At 38.9% G+C, this 12,064-nt stretch overlaps 1 protein-coding gene across 8 annotated transcripts in view; it reads right to left on the reverse strand.

The window, feature by feature from the left end:
• ANKS1A (ankyrin repeat and sterile alpha motif domain containing 1A) overlaps nucleotides 1-12,064 on the reverse strand; it is a 319,903-nt gene that overhangs the window by 161,764 nt on the left and 146,075 nt on the right. For 7 of the 8 annotated variants that reach the window (XM_073224984.1, XM_073224982.1, XM_037000742.2 and 4 more), the window contains exons 2-4: nucleotides 9,822-9,902; nucleotides 7,934-8,090; nucleotides 5,999-6,061 (exon numbers count right to left, since the gene is read on the reverse strand). In XM_073224984.1, coding sequence (XP_073081085.1) covers nucleotides 5,999-6,061; nucleotides 7,934-8,090; nucleotides 9,822-9,902 — 301 coding nt within the window. The remainder of the gene's footprint in view (nucleotides 1-5,998; nucleotides 6,062-7,933; nucleotides 8,091-9,821; nucleotides 9,903-12,064) is intronic. The other variant, XM_073224983.1, reaches the window with a different exon arrangement.

Here is a 12,064-nt window from a genome sequence, read left to right on the forward strand (position 1 = left end):
GCCTTGGGAAGACACCCTGGCACAGATGAATGCCAGTAATATCACTGCAACTGATTCATTTTAAACTTCAACTGGTTTTACAATTCATATTTAGTCCACCCTATGGTTCTGATTCTGTATTTGTTGACCATCCATTGATATACAAGCTTTTTTCAAAGAGTTTGTCATATGCAAAGCTTCTTGCATGCAAATCAATCAGCCAACAATGAAAGTAACAGAGCAGAGCACCAAAAATCACTCTCAAGGTATCAGCCAACACCCATTTCCAGGGGAAGAGGCACATAAGCTCAGTTACAGAGGAACATGGGACCCTGATGCTGACCTGTGCCTACTCCAGAAGCCTGCACCAATCAATGCATGCAGAATCAGCAGCACAGGTAAGTGTTTCTTATGTGTGAAAGATTCAGACACTGGAATGTTTTGTTTGAGAGGTGCAAAATACTCAAAATTGTAACAAGGCCATCAATTCAAATTCACAACTCCATGGTTCTTTAATACCAATTTTGTTTCAAACTAAAGGTAGAACCTGGAGTAAAATGGGAGAAACTTATGCTTTATCAACCATCAGAAGCAAAACGTTAATCATTCCAATTATGTTCTTTCTTTTTTACTGACAATGGGTAATTAGAGTAGGAATAAAGTAGTTTCCATGACCTCTCCTTTTTTAAGAAACAATTACATGGGAGATATTCTCCCACATGTGGGAAAATAATTTGCCCACATGATTTTGAGTTTCCTGAATTTATCCAGGAGGCTGCTGCTGCTTTGGGGAAACAAATCTTACAAGGGGTCTATCTGTCAAGTCAATATTGTGCACCTTTCAGTGGTCAAAGGTAAAAATGTTTCCATAATTGTTTTAATTCTATAATAACTGTTAAAAGTAACAGATTAGGAGTTACCCAAACATGCCTGCAATTCCATCTGCTTTTGATCTGGCATTTGACTGCTTCGTTTTTCCCAACCTCACCAAGTATACCAGAAAGATCCAGAACTGCTAGGAGCAAGGCCCCAAAAGGCCAGAATGGCAGCAAAGAAAATTTTAAGAATGAAATAAGGATAGAAAGGGTGGTAGCAGGACACATGCAAAGATAAATGCACAAAGATAAACATAGGAATCAGCACTAAACTAAGCTCAAACACAGCTCAATGAGAGCAGCTGCTGAGAAAGAGCAGACAATCCTTCACTGGCTACAGAACACAGTAAGTTAGCAATGGCCTCCCAAGGATACAATCGGGCCCAAGGGACAAATTCCACATCAACCTAAAAGTCTGGAGGGAAAGGGAACTGCTGGACAGAAAGCAAATTATTGGGGTTTCCCGTACTGTGCAAATCACACAGGACACCCATTTGGCATGCCCATTTCTTAGTAACCTATGACATGGGTTCCCTGAGCAAACTTAGCACTTTCTCATGATGAAAAAAAAGACAACTACATCAACAAAACTCAGAAGAGCTTTCTGTAGAGTGATCTTGGCGCAGAGAGTGGCAACCCAAAGAACATTCTCAGGGTTTTACATCTCAAGATTAGCATGACAGCAAGGGCCAAGAAAGTTAGTTTATTCTTATAAACTCCAGTCCAGAAAAACTTGTTTACCCTGAAGCAGATACTGCTATCTTTTTTATATTTAAGTTGTCTCCCAACAACAAAATAACCTGTCCTTGATTTTGTAGAAAGTAGGCCATTAGAGTCTGAAGAACTATTCAGTAGTGGAAAAAAACGTCTTGTCCATTTGTTTTTTTGCTAGAACTAAGGCAGCTACCACAAAGCTGCCTTCCTAAAGGCAAGGTCTTGATCACTACCAGGCAAATTTCCTGTCTATGTTAAAAATGGCCTAACTACATCTGCAGAATGTTATGCTTATATTCACAGTGTACGCAGCATCTTATTTATGTTTCAGTCTTGCCAGAAATGGTCTGGGAACTATAATACTTTTGAGTTTATGTCTGTGGTGACTACATCTCTCAACTACTGAACAAAGGCTATTGCAATGAGCTCTTACTACCGTTTCCCCTTTGAGCCTGTTAACTACCAGGGCAGGAGGTCACTATGTGTTGATTCAGGGACCCAGGGAGGGATTCCAAGGTGAGTACTACCTGGAAACCTTCTTACCTTCCAAATCATACCACAGGCTCACAAAACCTCAAAAGTTTCCAGAATCATATCCCTATGAATCTGGGCCAAAGAGGATTGACATGAAATATCCCAATTTTCCCCAAAGTCTTTGCACAAACTCTCCAGTTCTGCTCATCTTGAGACATACTTTCATTTTTCTGTGCTACGGTTAGTACCTCTAAGAAAAAAAGATCCCTATATCCTTTACAAAAGGAGACCCTATTCAATGTATAAATCCGTGTGTGCGCGTATAAAATGCATGAACTCCAGGCATTAGAAAACCAAACAGAAACATTTTCATGCCTTTCTCCTCTTGTAACTATTCAAAACCATCATTTCCCTGCACTTAGATTATAGCCCAATTGTACCCTTGTCCACTGTTGGACAGATATCTAAGTTACAAACACCTGGGCTACACTCAGCTCTCTGTAGCAAAAATGTTACAGGCTCTAGAAATATATCAAAATTGGAACAAAAGGACAAACCGAGTATACTGAGATTTAGGAGAAACATGAGAAACATGAAGAAGAGTTAAACTTATTCTGTAATGCTCTAGAAGGCAGAGCTCCGACCAATAAATAGATGGAAGGTTTAGAGGACAGATGTAAACCAAGCATAATAAATAAAAAATCAGTGGAATCCAAAAAGAAAAAGAGGCTGCCAAGCAGTAATTCTGTTACTAGGAGAAATAAGAAAACAAAACAAGGGGTAGATGGCCCACCTTTCAGGTGACAGGATTCCTGCTCTGAATGGAAAGTTGACTTAAGTCAGTGGTTCTCAAACTGGCTTCATTTTAGAATTACATGTGAGCTTAAAAAAGTAAATAATGCTAAGTCACACCCCAGAATTGCCAAGGTAGCACCTCAGATGGTAAATCCCAGGAAAACAATTATTAAAAAGTTTACCAACCTAGCAGGTACCAACTTAACCAAGCAATCATTCATCATCATTAAGAATGAGAAAAACTGACATCAGGTGCCTTGTAATGCGATGCGCATTTTGGCATTCCTGCCAAAAATGTTTAACCTGAATCTAATCATGAGGAAATGCCAGACAAAATCAAGCTGAGGAACAGTTTACAAAACAACTGGCCTATACTCTTTTAACTGCCAATGTCACGAAAGACTTTGAAAAGCTGAGGAATTGTTCCAGATGATGTATGATCCTGAATTGGATCCTGGTTCAGAAAAAAATTTTGCTAAAAGGACATTATTGAGACAATTGGTGAAATCTGAACATGTATTGTAAGTTAGATAACAGTATTGTATCAATGTTGAGTTTTCTGAATTTGATAATTGTACTGTGGTTATACAAATCAATGTCCTTGTTCTTATAGTATGTACTTGGAGTTAAAGGGTCATGACTTAATCTCAAATAGTCTTCATCAACTACAATAATTACATAGAGATAGACAAGAGTGCACACAGATGTGACAAAATATTAAAACCAGTGAATCTCAGAGAAGAGTGTAATGCAGTTCACCGTATTATTCTTGTAACTTCCTGTAAGTTGGAAGCTCTTCCAAAAGAAAAAGTTACATACAAACTTGCTAGGTGGTTCTGATGCAACCAGACAAGCTAGCTGATGAGTATGTGGAGAGAACTGTCTAGATAACTAACTTCCAGGTCTCCTCCAGCTTTTAAAACTAGGAATTACTTTTAAGTGTACAAAACAATAGATCTATCCTAAAACTAATGTGACTGTTGCTTATCTTATGATATTCAGACTAAGTTGTTTTAAAATTACTTTAAATAAACAATTTTGATAGTTCCACCTTAGCCAAGGATTGGTTTATGCTGACTTGCTGAAAAAGAAACATATGTTGAAGAAGAAGATGAAAGCTCATGAAAACCACCTCTGCTCCCAGGAAAGGCAGCTGAGACTTTTAAATTTCTACAGGTACCTGATAGTATACTTTGGCAAAAGAATTCCTAGACACAAGCCAGATCAATAAAAACCCATTGAGACAGGATAAAACTAGGAAGGTTAGATTCAAATCAGTTCAAGTTTGCATTCTTAGCAAAACCCAACAGCTTTATCCCTTAATGCAGTTGCCACGGTTGGGCCTTTGGCGGGTTGGAGGTGTGGGAGTGGGGAGGCAAAGGGCAGTATTTACAAAGAAAGAAGTATGGTTTTATTCCATCTAATTTTCTTTTATGTGTGCAAAATCAAGGAATAGGAAAATGTGCTCTCAGGAACCGAAGTCCTTCCTTTAATCAGAGCTTTAAAAGCTAACTAAACTAACCACGTGGGAAAACAGTCACTTCAAGGTGGGTCCCCACAAAACAAAACCCTGAACAGACAATTGAGCCACGTGTCACATGAAGCTTTGCCCACTAGTAACAAAGAACAAATTCCAAAATGCTGTTGCAGAAATACCACCTTCTATATACCTTTTAAAATTAGGATCTAAAGTATTACTAGTTATCAGACATTTTTACTGTATTACCTTATTTAAACTTCTAAACAATCCAGCAAGGTAGATGGTATACCCACTTTATGGATGAGGAAACTGAAGCTCAGAGAAATTAACTTGTTCAAGTCAGTAAAAACAGTACGGGACAGCACAAAATTCACTCAGGTCTGGCCTGAGACTGATTGTGAGCCTTTTCGCTACCACACTACTTCCAAACAAAAGAAGAAAACTAAGATGGAGCATCTTCCTATTGAAGATTAGAAAACAAAATTTCAAGAGTGGGACAAAACAAAGCCAATGTGCTTCCCTACCCCAGATCAAATGCTTCTCTACCACTGAGGCCCAAGAGCTGAATACAATCTTCCACACAGCCTGCCTAGGTTCAGCTCACAGGGAGCTTCATTTGTTAAATCAGTATTTCTCACAGAAAAACATCAAATATCTGCCTTGTGTTTGGAAACATATGGAAGTACCTTATGTTTCCCTTTCCTGCTGTATTCAGAGCAAATGAAAAGTAGCTAAAGTGAATGATGCAGTGACTCAACTCAACTGTAGATTGTTGCCAAAAAGCAAACTTCATCTGAATGAAAATTTGAATCAAAAACAGCAGGTGAGAGTTTGGAGGAAGAGGCTAACACCATCACTGAATCCACAAGTTCTGCCTCCTGATATGGGGAGGGCCTGAGGGGCCATGAGGCTTAGTGGGGCTGGGCTGTTCAGCATCAGGCCTATCAGATCTTTACTTGCACCAGCCTCACAGGGAGGGAGATTCAAAGCAAGAGCCCTACTAGGTCCTGCAACTTCATTTCCAATTTCAGAGCCCTCTGACCAGGGAGGGAGAGGAGCTAATGGCTGGGAAGAAAGGACTGAAGCTTCAAAGCCCCAGGCAGAAACGTACAAGCTCATGGTCAAGGAAATGAGAGGCAATTATAAGCAACAGCTTTTAAGAGTAAAATGGAATCGTCCATGCCCCTTTCCCCACACCTCCACCACAAGCTATTGAAAATCAGATTCCATTTCAAGAGAAATAGAGAAAGCAGACTAAGTGAACTTTTTAAAAATCCAGAAAGTACAATTTAATCCTTTTTCTGTGCATGTTTAAAAGTAAGCTAATTTGACATCTTTTAACTGATTTTTTAAAATTTAAATAGCTTCAGAAATCACTACAGTAAATTATGCATATAATATGATCCCTTCTATTTCCCCATTTCTGAGTTTTTCAGACATTCCAGAAAAAGCATCCAACCTTCCCAGAGTTAGTGTGGGTTTTATAAACAAAAACAAAACCCACTGAAGCTGCATTTGCCCATTCCCAGACAAGCCAAAAGCAGGTGGGCAGGGCGGAAGCGACAACAGTCAGGGTGATGAGGAGAAGCCTGAGTGGACAAGAGTAGAAGCCAGAGAGGACCAAAGAGAAAGCGCAGCTTGGAGAAATGATGCAGAGAAATCCTGGCAGCTAAATACACACCTTGGCATTGATATAAGGGTCAAAGGGGCCGTACTTTTTGAGTTCTTTGATCTCAAGAGCATTCTATAAGAAGGAGAGGAAAAGAGAATGTGATGATAAAAATGGATGGAACTTATCAAAGCAATGCACAGCCCCTAGGGGGCCCAGCACTAGAACAACTTGGATCTGCCCTCTAGATGCTCAAAAGTTAGTTAATGGGGGAAAACAACCTCTAGGGTACCCATTACCCCCTCTTATCCAAGCGTCCAACTGGAACCACATTAATGGTTTTTAAATAAATCAGTGTAATACTTGTAACTACCACCCAGATCCATTAGGTTCTTCAAAGTATTAGAGACGTCTTGCCCAGCCCCTGCCCTACCCATATGACTGCCAGATAATCAAAGCACTGAGTTGGTGTCCCACATATCAATGGATATTCCAGCAGGAGGCAGCTGTGAGCAGGACAAGCTAGCACACTGAAGTGGCTCAACAATCCAAGCAGCTATGTTCCGACGCAAAAGTGAGCAAAGACAGGATTAGAAATGGTTGCTGAAAATTTTTTAAATGAGAAGGACTTTAATAGGTGCCTAGTTTTTTTTAACATTGAGGGATATTAGTTAAAAGCAAAATTCCTTAAAATTTCCTCCAGATAAAGAAATTACAATCACTTTAATCAGGAGTAAAATTGCATTTAGATTCTAAAGGAAATTTTCATTCCTAATGTTATAAACTAAACATCCTCATTGATGATTCTGAATGTTGCTCACCTATCAAAAATACAGCCTGAAGGGGAAAGGAAAGCTGATTAACATCTGTACATACACAATCTCCAAACTGAGAGATTTGGGAGCACTGCTTTATTAACTTTCTCACACCTCGGAGTGAAGCTGCCATTCTCTGAATCAAAATGATGCTCTTAACAGCTCACTGACAATATGTATGGTCTTGTTGATAGCTGGACTTGAAAGAATAAGTTCCAATTTTTGAGGAATAATCCTGATCTAATTAATCCTACAGGTAATTTAACAATCTCCTCTCAGCAAAGTCACCAGGAAAACAGTTCTGAGCTTACTCAGAAAGAGCAGCATTTCTTTCATTCAAACAACTAAGAAAAGTACTTGCTTCAGCTCAGAGCAGAGAAAATGCCTTGTCATATAGGGAAAGCCCATCTCCTCTCTGATGGACACACAATTTCAAATTCAAACTACAGGGAATTGTAGTTTATGAAAGACTTGTGTAGAATTTGCATAACTCAAGTGTAAATTTTCCAAAGAAATAAATGTAAAGAAGAGGAGGTACAGTCTCAGTACCTATATCAATGACCATTGTAAGGTATTTTTGCTCCAAATCTACCTTTTCTGTTTTCTAAGAATTATGTCTGCTTTGTCAATGCATGGTCAGTCTTAAATTAACACGAGAAGACACCACGTAAATGATGTTCATTCTGTTGGATCACCTCTGACCTTCACTCACATGTTTTTGTGAGCTCATTTTCAGCACTAGCATGATTACTTCCACTTCTGCAAGTTCTGATGTATGTAAAACAACTGCACAGAGCACATATGCTGACATATAATGGGAGTATTTCTGTTTATCAGCTAAAGTTGGGTTGCCATGCCAATGGCATAAGCACATTTTATAATTAATTAGGCCCATCAGTTTGAAATGGACTCAAAGCAATTTTGCAGCATTATTTCAAATTCTGCACATGAGGCAGTTATATCTCTATTATAGTACTATTCCACATATGCATGATTCAAATGCATATACAATGCATCCTCACGGCATATGATTTCCCTGACGCTCTAAGAGGAGTAGTGCTGAGAGGAGGGGAATCACTCTTAGGGCATGGAAGAGCTGGTTCCCTGAGATTTCAGCCATGGGGTAAGACCATACTGGGGCTGTCAAGGTCTGGCTGTAGCTCAATGGAAGAAAGCTTCCCTTCCTTCCGACCTGTTCATTGACTCTGGTGTGTGAGGGCCCTTGATGGATGAGCAACCGCACTATCTGAGCATCTCCTTTCCAGGCTGCCAAATGCAGAGGGTAACAGCCTTTAGAATCAGCCACGTTGGTCAGCGCATCGTTCCTCAGAAGAACCTCAACCACATCCCTAGAAGGCAAAAATCAACCATGAGTTTGCAGAAGTCAGCTCTTCATGTTTGTATAGCACAACACCCTTGCACAGATATTCTTCATTTATTTGGCTCCCCTATCTACCTGAGCTTATTACCCAGTCTCTTCCTTTTATTCCATGAGCTACTTGTACAGCTGTTGTTGATAAGCAGCTGAACCATCCTGAGCCACATTTCACTGACTCATCACCTCCCTGTTAATCCAGGCTTTCTAGATGATCCATCTATTTTCCATTTTTCTGAAAACGTCTGGTCCCCTTGTCTAAATCTTAAAATGTTTTCTTGTTTGTGATATTTAAACAGCATTCAGGGGTAAAATATACATACAAGTAGTCATGCAAAACAAATATCATTATTCACCACATTCAGAGCATTTAATGATGTGGGAGCTTCAGCGGTCAGGTAGAGCAGAACTAAAGTTTTTCACACATAAGCTAGTTATGGTCTCATTTGATACATCCAAAAAGAAGGACTTGGCTTTCTTTTTGGTGACACTACTAATTAAGTAGATACAAGTGTGTAATTATCCCCAATACACATGAGGTCAAAGAAAATCCCCACTGTAAATAAAAACACCATCTGCAGATGAACTTGGCTACACGTTACAGTCATTTAAGTTCAAGACTCACTTTAATTCAGGTTACCCCACTATTTAAGTGGGGTGGGGTCTCTACAGATTTCTTGTTGACTTTGTCTAAAATGGCTGTAGAAAAAAACATAATGATCACATTCAATCTATTTTAGAAAAGTTTAATGTAGAAGGAAGCAATCATCGCCTCTTTCCAGCACATAAGAGTCAATTAGGCTGGACCAAATGTTGCACAAGCAATATAGAGTACCAGAAGGTGGTGAGAGCCCTGCCCCTTGCTCAGAAAAATCTAAAATGGTTTCAATAATCCCTCCTCATAAAAACTAAACTTCTGTTCATCTTGCATGGTATTATGCCTCAAACTCTCTCTAACATCCTCCATTCTGTTAAACTCTGCTTTCTATTCTTCCCCATTCTGGCAAATTTACTTACTGTACTCCACAACCATGCCTGCCTCTTCACTGAGCCATCACATTCTCCCTTACCTGAAGGGCAGCACCCTTTATGCTGTTAAATCATTTAAACCCATGCCACCTTCTCTCCAACTACCTCTCAAAGCACACCTTCTTCGGAAAACTTTCCACTCAAACCCCACCCAATTCTCAATAAACTATACTTAATTAAATAAGCAATACTATTTGCGTTTTTTCTCCTTAAATATGGTTCTTTTTGTCTAAAAAGCCAATTTTATGAGGAGAGAATGGCAATCAAAAGAGTAAATAAACAACTACTTTAACAGAAGGGATGTTTCTCATAATCATCTAATTGCCCTTTCAGTTTACAAAGGGGCTGGTTAAGATTATCTAGCCCCTATATGACCTGGCTGCCCCACATCTAATCTTCATATTCAGATTACTGTGTGGCACTGTGCCATTTCAAAGGGGAATAGGACAAACAAAAGAAAAGGTAAAACTTAACCTTCGTTCAAGTTTTTTTGGGGGGTGGAGTAGGGAAGAATGTTTAAATTATACACTAATAATAATCCTGGATGGGCTGAATTTATTTTGTTTTTTGCTGCTCCTCAGTGCCACTGCTTAGTAATCCTATATAGGAACCAAAAAGAAAATCTGAAGGCCTGGGTTTTGAAGGGTGTGCAGGAATGTAGCACATTTATACTCACTTATGACCATTCAGAGCAGCATGATGCAGAGGTGTGTACCCAGTGCTGTCAACACAGTTCACATTTGGCCCTCTCCAGATGCTATAGAGGAAAAAGAAAGACTGAAGTCACAAATCATATCTAGAGACAGCTAGCTGCCTGGAAAATAATTCTGTGTAGTGTTTAACTAAACCAGTTACTTCTACATGACTCCTGACAAAGGACAGCAGCTATTTACCACAGAAATGTAAGCACCAGGGTACACAATGATTTGCTGAACAAGGAGTCAAGTGTCAAGACAAGTGTCATCATTTAAGAGCTTGTTCTTCTGTACCCTTCTCATCTGTAACTACGTTATTCACCCAATCTGGGACTTGTGCTTCTGAACAGTCCCAGGATTGAAAGAACAGCTCACTGAAAGGTCATCAAATGTATCAGTGAACCAAACTACTCACAGTAACAGGTATTGAGCACCCAGTGCTATGCTGGTGACTGAAGGCTTGAGAGAGATCTCAGCACAGACCTACAGATACTAAAGACATTTCAACCAGCAAGGTTCAAGGATCAAAGAACCCACATTAATAAAAACATCAGGATACATGTGTTAAGATGCAAAGACAACTGGTCTTTTCTTTTCAAATGTCTTATTGATAATAAGAGGAATAACAAAGTGAATCTACAGTTTGGGTGCCTTATTTGAATCAGAAATACCAGAGTAGGAAGGCCAAAATATCATCTTATGTAATCTTCAAAGCCTTAATTCTTATTTCTGTTCCACACCTTACTGCCTTGGCCAGAGCTTCTAAAAAATTTTTTAGTAGTAGAGGGTAGCTTTATTTTGTCTTTGGTTTTAATGAGAATGCCTCTAATGTTGTTGGCAGTTGGTTTGAAGTAAATGCTCTACAAAATGTAAAGGAAGTATCTTATTTTTTCCTTAAATAATGTTATTATAAATAGCTATTCAATTTAAATGCATTTTCTGCATCTATGGAGACAATCATAATTTTTCACATTTAACCAACTAATATGTTGTTATCAGTAGGTTTCTTAATATTGAGCCATTCTTTTATTGCTAGGATAAACCTGATTTGGCCACCAATCCACTGTGATTTGATAAATCCACTGTGGCCACCTTGGTGAGCTGAATTTGGGAGTATCTACTTGAGATGGCTTTACTTAGGATTTTCACATATGCATTTGTGAATAAGGTTGGTCTAAGGTTTTCATTTCTTGTGCTACTGCAACTGGATGGTATCAGTTTCAGGTTTGGGACACAGATCAGCTGGGTAGCTATCTACTCATTTCTGCATTCAGGAATCATTGACATAGAGAACTACAATTATAAAGAACCACCAGTGAAACCATCTGGGCCCAGAGCCTTTTCACTCAGATTTTGGAAGCAACATTATTTATAATAATGAAATTTGTAAATAGCCCTAAAGTCCATCAATAGAGAAAGTTATGGTAAACTAAGGAACAGACACAGAGCAGAACATCATATTTATTTCACCATTTATGCTGTTATGCAATAAAATTATAATATAAGGGGAAGGAGAAAAAAACCAAGATTTGTTAACACTGTATATAGAAAGAATGTGTGAGAAAAATTTGTCAGGATAGTGCATTGAGTGTACAAGTTTATTTCATCTCCTGTCTAAAGCTCTATGGAGTAACAGAAATGAGTCCCAGCTTACATCACAGATAGACAGACAGACAGGTAGATTCAGCCCAAGAAAACATAGGCATTTGCTTTGAGCCAGCACTTCCACTTCCAGGCAACTATCCAACAGAAACACGTGTACACATGCAGAAAGACACATGCTTGTACAGGTCTGCTTCACCTTAAGAGTAAAACGTAAGAGTAAAATGTCCATCAATAGGTGAGCAGTTAAACTCCAAGTACACCCATAAAATGAATTTACATAACTATTAACAACAACAAAGAAAAGGAAAGAAAACATCTTGGGCCTATATGTCCTGACAGGGAAAGATTTCCCAAGACATATTGTGTTATGAGTAACTGGAAAAAAAAAAAAGGAAGTCATTGTGTAACACACAAAAATATGAGCCTCTGTTTCATAAGTGTGCCTGTACACACACACATACACACATTATGGATGATGGTGGGAAGAATGGACCCCCCAAGTGTTGCTGGTAGTTACTTGTGAGGAAGGAAATGTATGTTGGGGAACACTGCAGAATGAAGTGAAAAGAGACTCTCATGTTCTGTTCTGTATTCTACTACACTGTTTAAAACACTTACA

The sequence above is a fragment of the Manis javanica genome, chromosome 16 (assembly GCF_040802235.1).
Source record: "Manis javanica isolate MJ-LG chromosome 16, MJ_LKY, whole genome shotgun sequence".
NCBI classification, from domain to species: domain Eukaryota; kingdom Metazoa; phylum Chordata; class Mammalia; order Pholidota; family Manidae; genus Manis; species Manis javanica.